General features: G+C 40.4%; 1 protein-coding gene across 1 annotated transcript; it reads left to right on the forward strand.

Annotated features, from left to right (window-relative positions):
- Positions 1 to 378: 378 nt before the first annotated feature.
- Positions 379 to 11,530, forward strand: nsfl1c (NSFL1 (p97) cofactor (p47)). The gene is made up of 9 exons (XM_053425091.1): positions 379 to 512; positions 1,873 to 1,973; positions 2,114 to 2,191; positions 3,003 to 3,168; positions 4,955 to 5,053; positions 7,530 to 7,639; positions 7,964 to 8,101; positions 9,224 to 9,394; positions 10,340 to 11,530. The coding sequence occupies exons 1-9, from the start codon at positions 411 to 413 to the stop codon at positions 10,500 to 10,502; spliced, it is 1,128 nt and encodes a 375-aa protein (XP_053281066.1). The 5' UTR covers positions 379 to 410; the 3' UTR covers positions 10,503 to 11,530.
- Positions 11,531 to 16,100: the final 4,570 nt, after the last annotated feature.

Genomic DNA, 16,100 nt, shown 5'->3' on the forward strand with positions numbered 1-16,100 from the left:
CTCAGATCCTCCTCAGTTCCTTTTGGCAAACATAAAGACTTTAAATCACAAGTCTAATGCAAATCTTCTGTGATCCCCGAGTCAACGCTTCAGACCTTTTGTTCTACACAGACAAAGCGCATAAATTATTGTGTAACCCGTGGATAGACTGCCACCTAGTGGTCAATCAATAACAACGCCACAAATCGTGAATGTGATCAAACTGTGGACTTTTAAAATAAATAATCCCAAATATTCTTGTAAAAATTATATAAACGTGTTTACTACACAGTTCAGTCATGTTATTATACATTATATGTGTGTCTACGCCTCTTAGATGATGATTCCTGCCGTGACACCACATAGGAACCATCATCTGTTGCTTGTTTCCTCAGGTGGAGCCGGACGAGTCGGCGGAGGAGCAAATCAAAATGGCGAGCCAAGAGGAGTCAGTGAGGGAGTTCGTCGCTGTGACCGATGTGGACGAGGAGAGAGCCCGCTTTTTCCTGGAGTCCGCCGGCTGGAACCTGCAGGTACGTCCTTTCTTTGCCTTTCCGCCGAGTTGCGGTTCAGCGTTCTGCGGCCAGTCCCGAGGAAACGGCGGCAACATCTCATGTGTCAGTCGGATAGCTCGCCGGCTAAAGCTAGCCCTTGTTGCCGGTAATTTGTGCAAGTCACCCTTTGACAATGGCCCGGTCGCTTTCTGTCACCAACAACCAAACTGATGTGCTGCTCGTCAGCCGACACGGTCATAGCTTGGAGAAGTCCCTTCCCCGTTGTCTCATTTAACATGATCTGCCGTTAAGTGTGGCTGACGCTAGACTGCGTCCATTGAGCCGTGCTAGCTAGCGTTAGCCTGGGTTAATGTTAAAAACCTAGCTTACAACTCCGATTAGCTACTAATGCTGTTGAAGTGAGTGTCTGAAGGCAGGAACATGAAGTCGGACACTTAACCCCTCGTATTGTCATCCTACTGTGAGTGAGATACATAGAGCATAAAACAGAGACTGTTGTTGTTCATTTTCTCTCCGGTTAGAAAGAGAAAGTACATGAATCAGCTGCGGTGCCATGTTGTAAACAGCAGTCCTGTGTAGAGAACAGACAGGACTTAGTTACTGAGGTGATCACACATGTCACCTGTTAGACAGACAGTGAGATGTCAGGATGAAGATGATGTTAGATGCGTTTGAGCTGGACCTGCTCAGACTGCGGCTGCACGGGAGGACTAAACGCATTTTCTTCCCTTAGCGTCAGTGAGTCGAAAACACATCTCACCTAAATCAGTGTCTTGTTTCATGAACACATATGAGGGAAAAGTCAGTGATATGTGTCAGAGGACCCTGTTAGAGAGAGAACATGTTTATTCATTTGTTTCATTGAGACCCATAGACTTGAGAGTAAAAATGAAAACCTGTATTACTCATTTCTCAGCTTGTTGTTTGACGTATGCCTCTTAAGTCCGTGCCCCATTAATTAATATTAATCTAAAAGATTATACATACACGTACTTTCATTAAAACCTCCACTAATCTTTTTTTCTTGTATAGTTTGTTTATGTCCTTAACAAGTTCTTGTTCACAATTTATTAAGCACCAACAAACTCCTTAGTTAAAAGTTTTTTACGCTGAAAATTAAAACTGTAGTAAAAAAAATACCAGAACAACATTGAATACATCCTATGTCTTTGGAGAGAAACAAATGGCTGATAATGCATTTGGATTTCTAGAATAAAAACACAAGAGTTTTCCAGGTGCTGCAGCCAGAGGACAATATCTGCTCTTCCAACCAGTATGCACTGTGTTAACAGCAGTGTGCATCATGTTACGTCAGCACTGAGCAGAGCCACGTTAAGTGGAATGCATCTGTTGACTTGTTACCTTTGTCTCTTTACAGCTCGCACTCGCCAGTTTCTTTGAGGACGGAGCTGATGACGACATAGTGACGCTCCCTCAACCTGAGGGAGGCTCCTCGGTCTCTCGTTCTGCAGGTCCAAGGTGTGTTTGTATTGTCTTTTATTAATTCTCTGCCACGGTATCCACATCAGTACAAAGACTTGGCTCACTCCTCCTATCATATGTAGAATTTAACGACATTCAATTAAATGCATGAACCCAGTCTATTTCTTTAATATCAGCTCGCAGCCCAGAGTGACTTCCTTCAGAGAGCTGATGCATGAGGCAGAGGAAGAGAGTGACGAGGAAGAAGGTCAAAGGTGAGTTACATTAACTGCATTGTCTGTTTGTTTATCAGTAGTCTTTAACAGTGATGGTAGGGTTAGAAAAACATTCATTGCCCTGGTAGAGATTGAGTGTCAACCTTTGAGTGAATCAGGGATTGATATAGACGCACGCAGGGACAAATATATACATGTAATGACTGCTCGGTTTGTGTATTAAGATTAGCTCTCGTTGGGACAAAGTTCAAAAGTTTTACGAAGCGTTATGTCTGTGCTCTACATCCACAGTGTTTGTATGGTAGAAAGTCTCACTCAGTGGGTGTTAGTCCAGAATGTACCTAACTATTTGAGGGTTTCACCTCATTCATTGTGGACAGGTCATTAACGTTTTTTCTGCAGCCTCATCATATTGTCCTGCTGGAGCAGTGCAGTGGACTGGCTATTAAGGGACTGTGTGATGGTGCTAATGGAATTTGTCCGTTTAGATTGCAGTCTCTCAGCAAGCCGAACTAATACACATTAATTGTTTTATTTAGAATCTATTATACATAAATTATATTATATTATATTATTATATTATATTAGGGCAGCATGATCCAAAAGACCGCTTGAACTTCAAGCTCTGTATGTCAATATATTTGGCCAATCAGATGGAGCCCTGCTGCCTTAGATAATAAATTAAGATATTCATATCATTGACCGGATTTTCGTCGGCTGCGCTCTCTCTATATCTCTCTCTCTCTGTCGCTAAGACTATGCTGACGTCTATGACTATTTTCCTTATTTGACTCAGTTGATCACTCATTTTATTTTCACATTATATTCACCCTCTTATGTCACCCTCCAGGTTTTTCGCAGGGGGATCAGAGCGCAGTGGGCAGCAGATCGTTGGGCCTCCCAAGAAGAAGAGTTCCAATGAGGTGGTGGAGGATCTTTTCAAAGGAGCCAGAGAACATGGAGCTGTGCCTCTGGACCGGGCTGGGAAAGGTCCAGGAGAGACCAGTAAAGCCAAGGTAAGAGAAAGCTCATCAGAGCAATCTCTTAATAGTAGATGAAGTTTATGTACAGGACTGTCTCAGAAAATTAGAATATTGTGATAAAGTTCTTTATTTTCTGTAATGCAATTTTAAAAAAAAACAAAAATGTCATGCATTCTGGATTCATTACAAATCAACTGAAATATTGCAAGCCTTTTATTCTTTTAATATTGCTGATTATGGCTTACAGCTTAAGAAAACTCAAAAATCCTATCTCAAAAAATTAGAATATTTCCTCAGACCAAGTAAAAAAAAGATTTATAACAGCAAAACAAAATCAAACATTTGAAAATGTCCATTAATGCACTCAGTACTTGGTTGGGAATCCTTTTGCACGGATTACTGCATCAATGCGGCGTGGCATGGAGGCAATCAGCCTGTGGCATTGCTTAGGGTTTATGGATGCCCAGGATGCTTCAACAGCGGCCTTTAGCTCATTTGCATTGTTGGGTCTGGTGTCTTTCAGCTTCTTCTTCATAATACCCCACAAATTCTCTATGGGGTTCAGGTCAGGGGAATTGGCAGGCCAATCGAGGACAGTAATGCCATGGTCAGTACACCAGTTACTGGTGGTTTTGGCACTGTGGGCAGGTGCCAGATCATGCTGGAAAATGAAATCCTCATCTCCATAGAGCTTTTCAGCAGACGGAAGCATGTAGTGCTCTAAAATCTCTTGGTACACAGCTGCATTTACTCTGGACTTGATGAAACACAGTGGACCAACACCAGCAGCTGACATGGCTCCCCAAACCATCACTGACTGTGGGAACTTCACACTGGATTTCAAGCAACTTGGATTTTGCTCCTCTCCAGCCTTTCTCCAGACTCTGGCGCCTTGACTTCCAAATGAAATACAACACTTGCTTTCGTCTGAAAAGAGGACTTTGGACCACTCTGCAACTGTCCAGTGCTTCTTTTCCATAGCCCAAGTCAGACGCTTCTTCCGTTGTCTTGAGTTCAGAAGTGGCTTGACCATGGGAATACGGCTATTGTAGCCCATTTCCCGGACACGTCTGTGAACAGTGGCTTTTGATACCTGGACTCCAGCTTCAGTCCACTGTCTTTGAAGCTCCCCCAAATTCTGGAAGCGACCCTTCTTCACAATGCTGTTAAGGCTGCGGTCATCTCTCTTGGTTGTGCAGCGTTTCCTGCCACATTTCCCCCTTCCAACAGACTTTTTGTGGATGTGCTTTGAAACTGCACTCTGTGAACAGCTTGCTCTTTGAGAAATTTATTTTTGTGTCTTACCCTCCTGATGGAGGGTGTCAATGATGGTCCTCTGGACAGCAGTCAGATCAGCAGTCTTCCCCATACTTGTGATTTAGTTTACTGAACCAAGCTGAGTGTTTTTCAAGGCTCAGGAAACCCTTGCAGGTGTTTCGAGTTAATTAGACGATTCAAGTGATTAGTTGAATACCCTACTAGTATACTTTTTCATGATATTCTAATATTTAGAGATAGGATATTTGAGTTTTCTTAAGCTGTAAGCCATAATCAGCAATATTAAAAGAATAAAAGGCTTGCAATATTTCAGTTGATTTGTAATGAATCCAGAATGCATGACATTTTTGTTTTTTTTAATTGCATTACAGAAAATAAAGAACTTTATCACAATATTCTAATTTTCTGAGACAGTCCTGTATATTTAGATTTGGTTTGGGCAATTTTAGGACCGTCTTTTTTGTTTGTAATTGTCCTTCCTCTTGGTGATCCAATCCCATTGACTCTTATTGTATTTTTATTATCACCTCTCATCACCCAGGCCTTTTTGGGGGGAGGTTACAGGCTAGGAGCAGCTCCTGAGGAGGAGTCCGCCTATGTGTCTGGAGAGAGACGCGCTGCCGGCGGCAACCAGCAGGATGTGAGTGTACATCCTGATGGACTTTTTTTCAGTTATTGTTTTGTATCATGAACCTTTGGCACTATGAGACACCAGGGTTAGGGGCAGGCACCAGTTCTTACATGGAGGCTACCTACTGGACCGAATAACAATGCTGATTTCAGTGCCTCGTCTTGGTGCCTGAGCTCTGTACTGAAGCTGCCTGCTTACTGGCAACAGGAAACATTACCACATGTGGCTAGTTAACATTACACTTAACTCTGGTAGCATCATAATCTACATGGCTCTGGCAACGTTGGCCTACTTGTTAGCTAATAGCTACGTCCAACACAAGTTGACACGACAAAAAAATTATTAAAGCTAAATGTTCAAAAGTGGGGCTGTGTTTCATGAGAAATGATTCTGACACCAGGGACGTCAGAAAAATGTTTGAAAACAATTCTGTGTAAAGGGAGGAACACGACAAAGTTAATGGGGCATCGAGTGATTCACAGGACCCATTTGAAAACAGAGGGATGCACCGTGTTTGACTGCTTGTGTGACCCCATTCCAAGCTTACATGTGATCGGTCTAAACATTTTCCTTGAGTAGTTCAAGAATTTATGAGACACTATTTAACACATTGAGTTACAGCCCAGCATTTTGTGCCCACTCTCTGCTACACACAAGATGAGTGTTTAGTGACCAGAACAAACCGGATTTATGATGCAAAACCATTGATTCATAACTAAATAATTATGATCGTCTGTGTGAAGAGCGAAAGGGATGAGCAGACCAGCACACAATCCTACAGGAAACGTGGGAATACTAACCTAATACAATAAAGCTAAAAGCTCATGTAAATAAATAATAACCATCCTGTTTACTGAGCTGGTAACGTAATCTGTGTCAAATGTTTCAAATGTAAGCAAGGAAAAATGTTGGTCCCTTCAATTCATTGTTTTGATTGTCCTTGGTTTGTTTGATCTATTTTGGATATTTTAATATTGTTTACTCTAATTCAATCGTCTGACTGAATATTATATTTAAAATGGTTTCACAATGATGACAATTTCAATCAAGCAAATTTAATTATATTTTATATTTTAGCTCTTTGAGGTATAATGGTGCCAGATTATTAAGGGCCTTGAAGGTGAGGAAGAGAATTTTTAATTCTAGTCTAGATTTAACCGGAAGCCAGTGTAGTGAAAAATTGTTACGAGCCTACCTTAATATTTCAAATAATACATAAAGTTAGAGGTTTCCTTGTTCAGTTTACAGGTTTAGTTTGGCACCTGACATGTCAAAAATGTCTGAGCAATGGAGACAGCTGACAGCACAGTGCTTCAGGGTGGATGGGGAGACAGAGCAAGGTCTGGTTGCTCTGCGGGGTTTACCTCTCCTGAAGAGCTTGTTAATGTCCCTCTTTGGTGCTTTTTTGAAGAAAATGTATATATCGGTTTAGCATTGGTATCCGGAAAACCCATACGACATGCAATCTTACTTTTGACTTGGTCATTCAGCACATCCTACAAACTACCGTTGAGAGAAGGTAGACCTACCTGTGGTCTCCTCTCTCATTTACATGTGATTTAAGGACTCTTACATCTTTACAGTATCTATTAAATGGTCATGTATCGCATTCTCTTCTGGGGCACTTGAGTTCAAGGAACAGGTCAAGCTTAAATGGTTTAGCTCTGTAACATCACATGAGCAGAGTCACAAACTAAGAAATAGTTTAAACCTTGTATGGGGACAAACACATTTTGTTCTTCAATTTGAAATTAAATAATGGATACTACTTTCAGTACAGTAACAGTTGGTTTTGTTTCACTTTTGAAATAACTGCGTGGGAGATCTTTTTCAGTTGGACGGTCACTTCTTCAGCCCTTGTATCGACAGACAACAAACAGCTGCTCATGAAACATTTAGTTGCCACGTGTTCAATTATGTCTGAACCTTTAAACTTAAGGATCATCAAGGTCTATCAAAATGAAATGTGACATTTTGAAAAAGCAGCTGTGCTCACTAGAAACTAGAAAATATCTACTAGATTGTTCGACTGAGGGGGAAAAGTTGTGTGGATCAGCAGAATACGTTTGCATGGTTGCAATGAAAAACCCTTTCTGACCTACGAGCAAGTCAAAATCATTTACTAGATACAAACTGTCTTGCTGACAATATATGGTCTGTTTCCCACCTCTGCTTCACAGTGAAGGTGATGCTAAATAAATCTAAGATGATAAAAAAGGTCTAATGATTCTTAGTTACAAAGACTTTGATTCAGTTTGTCGTTTTAAATTTCAATAGTTATTTACAGACTGGGCTAAAACTTCAGAGAAACCAAATTATTTTTCTATAATAATTCTTTACATGTTCACAATCAGGGATGCAAATGCATTAAATACGCATCAATTAAGATTAGCGTTAATAGCTGGTTACTTTATCACACTGGCTTGTTACCTAATTTTGTCTTGAAAGCCCTGAAATTTAGTGTCTGTGTGTGTCTCCGTTTTAGGTACACGTGGTGCTCAAACTGTGGAAGACAGGTTTCAGTTTGGATAATGGAGAACTCAGAAACTACAGCGATCCTGGAAATTCCAACTTCCTCGAGGCAATCAGAAGGGGGTGAGAACATCCTGCCAACTTCATCTAGGTTACACATATGGTCATCTTAGGCCTTAGAAAACACACTGTCTTTAATGTTATATTTGTGTGTTTGCGTGCACGTCTTTCTTTAGTTATGAGGGCCAATTTTGGTTCAATACCGTAAATGTGAGGACATTTTGGCTGGTCCTCACAAATTGAAACGGTTGTTTGAGGGTTTGCATTATGTCAATGAGTGTCCTCATAACTATATTTCACCACGAGACACCATTGTCTGCTTGAACAGCACACATGAGCAACACTGAAAGCATTCAGCCCCTGATACTGTTGGTTGTCACCCTGCAGAGAGATCCCCCTAGAGTTGAGGCAGCGGTCTCGAGGGGGCCAGGTCAACCTGGACATGGAGGACCACAGGGATGAGGACTTCAGCAAACCCAAGTTGACTTTTAGGGCCTTTGGAGGTGAAGGACAGAAGTTGGGAAGGTGAGATTGATGACTCATTTTTCTATTTAACATGGTTTGTGAATCTTTGCAGTTCCAAAAAGCAGCAGCTGAATTCAGTGTTAGTAAAGGCTGGTAAACCAGTCTTACTCGACATGGGAATGAATCATCCTAATTCTAGGTCTTTAATTCCAAACTCTTGGAGCACCTTCAGCTCTCAATCAGAGTTGTTTGTCCTGTCTAAAAATATATCAGCACATATAAAACAGCCATACATTTTAAATAGCACATGTGCTTTACGTTCTTCACTTTTTTGTATCGAGTGAATACAAATCTAATATCCACTTTGTGCAGCTTCTTTCACTTTTAGCACAGGGATTATATTTTATAGAATGAGATGCCAACTTAGAATAATTAAGTAAAGAATACTAAGCAACTTTACCTGCTTACAGCAAAGTGGATGGTTTATCTTGAGAGCAGCTCAGGAAAAATCACTTGTAAGCTCAAAGCAGAAATAAATCATAAAAACCCTTTTAAAACCACTGAAAGCAGTTCTTGGCCTTACACAGGATTCAAATGTCTTCTCACAAAGTCTTTAAGTTCATATCTGTTTGTATAATGAAATTTATGTTAAAACTATTGTCTACAGTTGGTAAGTTCATATTTCTTCGTACCTGCTGTACACGATTGCATTCATTTATATTGGAAGCCCACTAGTGAAAGGGGATAATGTCATGTTAACTAAAAATGAGATTGTTTTGAAAGTAAATTGTGCAGCAGCAGGCTGTTGATTCTTTTTTGGGTGGGGGGAATTTGTATATTTGTACTGCTGGGAATTAAAATTATTGTTATTCTCCCCAAAAAATATCCAGCAAAGATAACATATCTCTACATGTGATTATTTTGTTAGGTTCAAGTGTTTCTTTCTAAAAAAAAGTTTGTAATAAAATGACCAATAATATACTTTTAAAGAAAAAAAGGTAGCTACCAAGAACACAAATGATTAGTTGAGAGAACCTGTATTAAAAAACAACATTCCAACATAAAAGAAATGTTAAAATATTACAACTGACAAACTGAGAGAAATTATCCTTGGTAAATATGATCCATCATGACCACGACTCGACAAAATATCAAGTGTTATCTTCTCCCCCACCCTTGTAGTGCCACCCCGGAGTTGGTTACAGCTCCGGCCTCCGCCCAGCAGGACCAGGCTGCCAACGAGGTCCAAGCCAGCACCTCAGTGGCCCTTGACCCCTCCCAGCCCGTCACCAACATTCAAATCCGACTGGCTGATGGTGGCAGGCTGGTCCAAAAGTTCAACCATACCCACAGGTGACTGTGACAGACTTGTGTTCCTGCATGTTTACTGTGCCATTTCAAACAGCTGAAAATCACATCTCTGCTGGGTGTTTCCTCATTTTTAAACCCAAAATGCATCATTAGCTCTTTCCCTGATAAAACACCACAAGTTTTTGTGCATGAATAGATCCTCTGTGTGTGAAACAAGCGAATTATAAACTTGTACATGAAAAATAATCTCTGGGGTCTTAAGGTGAAGGGTGGTGCAGCAAACAGAGACAGCACGTAGTGTGTGTATGGCACCAATTTTTATCCTGAGATTTGAATCATCAATCATCAATACATCTACATAAAAAAATGTTTTATGCCAAATAGTAGTGTGATGGAAATGCATCTTGAGATTTGAAAAATGAAATTCCCAGACTGGAATAGCTTTTGAGTCTTTTTAATACGGGTGCTCAAAATGGAACAACTGGCTGCAAGTTAAAAAAAAGCCAGGACTTATACATAGAGGTGTTTCACAAGACAATATGAAAAAAAGACATGCCAGAACTAATACAAAGAGGTGCTTCATAAAACGTAATATGAAAAAAAGACATGAAATCCTCCTCTGTGTCTATCTGCTGTGTCCATCGTCTGTAGCAAACTCCCTCTTTGCCAAGGCCACAGCAGTTAGACACCTGGTCAGTTGAATTTTCCCTTACAGTAGATTATACACAATTGGAGCACACACCTCCATATGTTAGAGTTTACGTTCATAGAGGAGATGGGGTGAATTTTACAGTGGAAGAATGATGAAAAAAAACACAGATTGGCAAGATCTATCAGGTACAGTAAAAATGATTGATTTGATGATTGATTTGACCTTATCGATTGTAAGGAGTCCAATTTGCTGATGTAGTAACAAAATGTTCTTTGAAGATCTGAACTCAGGCTATGAAATAAGAACCCTGCATAACGTATTGTTGTGTCCATCAGGGTGTCTGACCTGCGTGAGTTTCTGGTCGCGGCCCGGCCTACCATGGCCGCCAGAGAGTTTGTTCTCATGACCACCTTCCCCAACAAGGAGCTGACGGACGAGAGTCAGACGCTCCAGCAGGCCAACCTCCTCAACGCCGTCATCGTTCAGCTGCTAAAGTGAAGTGCAGAGAGTGTAAGGTCAATCCCTGCTGGTGCGGCCGAGTAGTGCAGCCACGTGAAACCTGCTGCCCCTTCTGAGGGAGGAGAAAACATGGACTTATATATGGACTTCTAATTTCTGAGTTTTGTTTTTCTAAAGTCAAATGTAATATTCTACTCCCCCCCACACCACCACCACCACTACCACTCTCCCTCTCACCCTTGCGTGGTCTGTGATGGCACTAATAAAGGGGCGAACTTAAAAACCTTCCTAAATCAAGCAGAGAACTCTCAAAGATCTTGAAAGCTGCAGATACTGTTACTGATTGGGGACGTGTTTCCCTGAGAGCAGTAGATGGTCTAATCCAAAAACGCAACAGCAGTCCAGCTTTCTGAGGAGCAGCAGCTTGGTTGCAGAGATGGTCACTAAACTTGGCTCTTTTTTTCCATTAACTTGCTCCCCTCTTCCCCTTTTCTATTAACCTTCATTTGGCCCTTCAGCTGTGTTTAATGTCAGGTGCTGGAGCCCTCACCAGACCACCGGCAGAGTCCCAGTTCCAACCGCACAAACCAGAACCACATAAGGAATACTAGTCTTATTAAAAGTACATGTTGACAGTGTGGTTTTGTAAACGTTTCCTTATCTCTCTGCTTTGAGAGAAAAGTACAACGTTGTCACAAAACACTATTACCTTTCCATCCAAACTAACCAATACCAGTAGCCTTACTATCCTTTATTCAACTCCACAAACACATTTGTTCAAAATCCAGATGGAATTATTTTTTTAAGCTGCCTTTTCTCCCTCTTTTCTCTTTTCCTTTACAGATTGTAAGATTGTCCCTGTTACACATTTTGATATTGTGTAACATAACAGCTGCACATGGCTTTTTTGTCAAACAAAAGATCATATAGATTGTAAACTCTGGTTTGTAGTAGTGGACTCCTATGACACACTGACATCTTCTATGCATCCTGGGGCAACACAGAAAATATGTTTGGACCTCCTGGTGAAATAAATCCATTTTATGGTTGATGTATAAAGAACAAAATTGTTTTGTGTTTTTGTTATAGTTAGACAAATGGCATTTAGACTATTTGTGAGATGAGAAGCATGGATTCTAGTTAGATTTTTAAGAAATTGAACCGATGCCGCCCAACACCCCTCCAATCAGTCCTCTTTTCAAAGCTATGCCCCCACAAAACATGAACATACAGTGTCCAAAAACAGCTGGAAGCCGACTTGTACGTGACTTGCAGGATAGTTTCTGTCTTTGGTCTCTGCCACTGGTGTATGTCTCTCCAGTTTGTGAAGACTCATCCAGAGTTGCAAGGATGTCCGAGGCAGGTACGTCATAATTGGATGTATATTATGATCCTGCAAGTTCCGAAAGACATCGCCTTTTTTCCCCCAGAAGATTTTGTTGGTGCTACTGGGACTCCTAAATGGTGGAATGAGCTCCCCATCGACATCCGTACATCAGAAAGTTTACACATCTTCCGCCGAAAACTAAAAACACACCTCTTCCGACTATACCTTGAATAATAATTAAAAAAAATACTAACAACTTTTTGAAACTAACACTTTAGTAGCACTTAAATGGCACTTACTTATAGCACTTTGTAGTTTTGCTTTATTTTGAAGAAACTGTACTTTCTTGATTCTTGTGGTACTGGGTCTGTACCCTCGGAGTTGAATGCACTTATTGTAAGTCTTATTACCAACCCTACCTTGGCACAGAGCATGTTGAATCTTTCATTGATCTTTTAAATGTTTTATTGTGTTGGAGAGGGACCTTGTATCTTTAAATCTCCCATCACATTTCCAAAATATCTCACCATTGATTAAGAATATATACAAATAAGAAAATAATAAATAATTCAGTAACCCAATTATCACCTAACTTGTAATATACCTGGTGTTTAAGCAAACTTGAAGGAAAAAAAGTCGAGCTAAAATCAACACGGATCCTAAAACCATGTTTTGCATCGGTCATGTTTATAAGAACAGTCTTTTACTGCATTATCTTTGCTTGATATCACTTCTAGTGGCTGTTTTAAAAGTGTATCCCTAAATAGAAGAAGCTCAATGTTTTTTTTTGTTTTTTTTTCTGACCTGAGTAATGTCCGCTATAGCAAACTCCCTGTTTGCCAAGGTCGCAGGAGTGAGACACCTAGTCAGGGGATTTCCACAACCTTAGACACTGGTCAGTGGAATTTTCCATAACAAGGCTCTGCAGTTTCTCCTGCCAGCCCCCTGGTGAAAAATCGGGAGAGTGTCCTGTGAGAAAACAGCAGGAGAATTCATTGCAAGCGAGTGGGGGTGTTGTTGATGTTGTTTTTTAAAGCAACATATGAAAAAAGCTAAAAGAACACATCTCAGGATGACAAAGCAGTGCCATAAATACAGCAGACATTGATGAAGAAAGCTTTTGGTGATAAGGGCCAACCCTGGTGTCGATGTGCAATAGAAAACCATCCCTCACCTGAAAGCTTCAAAAGGATTTCTGTGTTGTTGTGAACATGTCTGAGCGGAGAATCTCCTGCTGCTTTGTTCATGTGCGAAAGACAATTTCCAGAAAAAGTCTGCACGCAGTTCTTCGGGACAATCTTTAGATTTCATGTCTGAGAACCACTATTATGTATGTGCTATGGAAATGCTTCAGTACACCCTTGGGAGGATATACTGGTTATTGGTTTGCTTTCTTGTCACATCTTCAGGCCTTTTATAGTATTTTCATTGTCTGCTATCCTGTTTTCTGCTTTGCCATGTACTCTCTCTCATGTCGTTTCAGAACTCAGCCGCTCACCACTGCTCTGCATCACCTCTTCCCCTGGATTCCAATTGGCCTGCCCCGACCCCAGACTCACCTGCTTTCCATCAGTCACTCAGTATATATACCGGCCCATTTTCTGTGTACTGTGCCAGATTGTCTAGTGTGTGTTTCCTAGCGTTCCAGCGTTGTTTCTTGTCTCTATGCTCTGCCTGAACACTGTTCTGAACTGCCTTCTTGGACCCTGGATTCCCTTTTTGCCTGCTCCCTATTGGATTTGTTTGCCCTCGTTGTCTCTCTGCCTGGTTTTGACCCCTGCTTGTTAATTTAACCTGAACTCTTGCTACATCTAAACTGCTCTAGTGTTGTGCTATTGGGTTCTCGGTTGACATTTTGTGTACCATGACATTTCTACAGAGTTTTATTAACTAAACAAACTCAGTCTGACCTGCTGTGCTGAATGTTCGGTGTCACCTCCAGTTACAATCCCACTCTCACATTTGTTTTTCTTCCTTCAGTTTAATATATTTTGAACCAGCATTTAGCTCCTTGCTTGTGGACACTCCATGGCACTGGAGACAGTTAGCTGCTGTTTCACAGTGGAAAAAAATAAAATGCACCAACAAAACTGAGTCGCTGCAATTAATGAGTATTGCGGGAAGTTAGAAATTGAAAAGTTAAAAGGTACAAATATTTGACGATTCTAAGAATAGAATAGAAAGTGAGTGGCTAAGAGGCAGGTGTTGCTATGGCTGCACATGTACTGTGGTGATGTGAGTGTTTGCTGGGACAGTGCTGTGCTTTGACTCAGAGTGCCTCACCTAGAATAGCATCATCTCTCTCTGCCACTCTTCTCTCTGCCTGCTCACCTTGTTCACTCTTTTCATTAGTTTTACATTGCAGTGGCATCAAGGACGGCCTTAAGCAAACTGCAGTCACCTGAGCCTGAACCTTAAACAAAAACTAAATCTAACCTTAACCTAAACATAAACGTTACCTTGACCTCAAAAGTGTCTTCACCTTTAAATGTGTTGCTTTATGTTTGGGAGACTTGCTTTTTGTCCCCACAAGGAAGACCAGTCCCCTTAATGTAAGTGTGTAAACACATTTAAAATGAGTAATACTTGAACCACACACATGCACACACTGGACAGTGTCACAATGTACACACTGCCTAGCAGATATCAAGTTAGTCACAGATAAGGAAGAAAAGAAAGACATTTCTCTTACCTTCAAAATAAAAGCATTTTCCTCACCTACCACTCCTGTCAGTCCCCAGTGGAAGCGAAGCTGGACTATCAGTTGATCAAAAAGAGACATTTTACAGACCCAGACCTCCAGGGGCCCTAAAAAAAACAAAGATTTATTACATATCCTATAGGTCTACACAATTTGATTCATTACAAATATACGACAATGCACTACTGAAGTGGTGATGAAATTGGAGTAGAAATCTCCTAATCTTAAATTGTTTTAATTTATATTCTGGTTAAAAAAATTATACCTAGAAAATGTTCCATCCCTAACCATAAGGCTAAAATCAACATAGTTTGTTTATACAATCAAAACATCTGACAGTTATTTTCGTAAATGATTGGTTAATTAATAAACATAGGAAAAGCTCCACTTGTATTTCCTGAATCCCAAGGTAATACTTTCTAACAATTTGTTTAACTAAACCCCCTACACAATGTGTTCACTGTCATAGAAAACAGGCAAATATTCACTTATGATAGGAGAGTACTAACTCGATGTTTGGCTTTTTTCTTTAAAAACAAAATCACTTGGCATCAACATTTTTGTCAGTTAATAGTACTTAGTAATAGCAAATGATCAGTTCAGCTTTACAGCACAGGTTGGTTTCTTTGTTTTTGGAGGAATAATGAAACCTCTGCCTTTAGAACCCCTATCAGGGTTATTCCGAGTGTCTGTGTCAGTTGTACATTCGCTGAAACATATGAAACAAGAAGCTTTAACATGTCACTGTTGGAAAATCACAGGTTTTAATATCAAAGTTAATGAAAACACTATTCCATACGGCATCTAATGCACTTCTGTCGGTCCTGGGAGAGGGATCGCTCACATGTGGCTCTCTGTGAGGTTTCTTGGTAGGTTTTTATTACTCTTGCTGAGGGTTAAGGACAGAGGTTGTCGCACCTTGTTAAGCTCTATGAGACAAACTGTTAATTAAGAATAAGATTTCCCTGCTTGAGTTCAACACCCCTTGTATTGTTCATGCTGACTCACATTAGGGAGCAGGTGCAAAAACAACAAAGGTGGAAACTGGCATGAAGGGCCTATAATTTGTGTTCCAGAGATGTTTGAGCAGAATAAAAATCTCTATGACACACAAACAAGTATGTAAGAGGAAGAACCTCTCTGTCACACTTCACAGTTAATAATGATTAATGAAAAATCTAAAAGCAGATAAAATATTGTGTTACAAACAGAACAAAGAACAGTCTAACAAAATATCTATTGTGCAGAGTGAAGTTAGAAAACTTTGTGTTTGTCCAACCTTGTCTATCCACAGAAAATAAAATGTTGAAAGGCACACTGCCCCACTGACTGCTACAGAGCGCTGGTCATCTGCTTATTAAAAGTTTATCAGTAATGAACATATTGCATCTTTTAATCAGGCCATCAGCAGTACACAGTCCATACGTTTGAGGGATCAGTATGTAGATATAATATAAATGGGTTAATTTGCCCTGCACAGATTTTAAAGTCCTTCTTTGACATTGTGTCATGATGTTTTAAAGGTTCTGTTGTATTTAGGTACTTTTTGCCTAAGTTAATTTGATAAGTTAATCTTATGTCAAGATGGCTGCCATGAAAGTAGTCTGCT

The sequence above is a fragment of the Pleuronectes platessa genome, chromosome 6, assembly GCF_947347685.1.
Source record: "Pleuronectes platessa chromosome 6, fPlePla1.1, whole genome shotgun sequence".
In the NCBI taxonomy this organism is placed as follows: domain Eukaryota; kingdom Metazoa; phylum Chordata; class Actinopteri; order Pleuronectiformes; family Pleuronectidae; genus Pleuronectes; species Pleuronectes platessa.

Bases quoted from the DNA above. Each gene is read 5' to 3' on its own strand.
- nsfl1c (XM_053425091.1), top strand. From the start codon at position 411: ATGGCGAGCCAAGAGGAGTCAGTGAGGGAGTTCGTCGCTGTGACCGAT. The intron at 2,192-3,002 runs GTGAGTTACATT...GTCACCCTCCAG, and splicing joins GACGAGGAAGAAGGTCAAAG to GTTTTTCGCAGGGGGATCAG. The intron at 8,102-9,223 runs GTGAGATTGATG...CCACCCTTGTAG, and splicing joins GAAGGACAGAAGTTGGGAAG to TGCCACCCCGGAGTTGGTTA.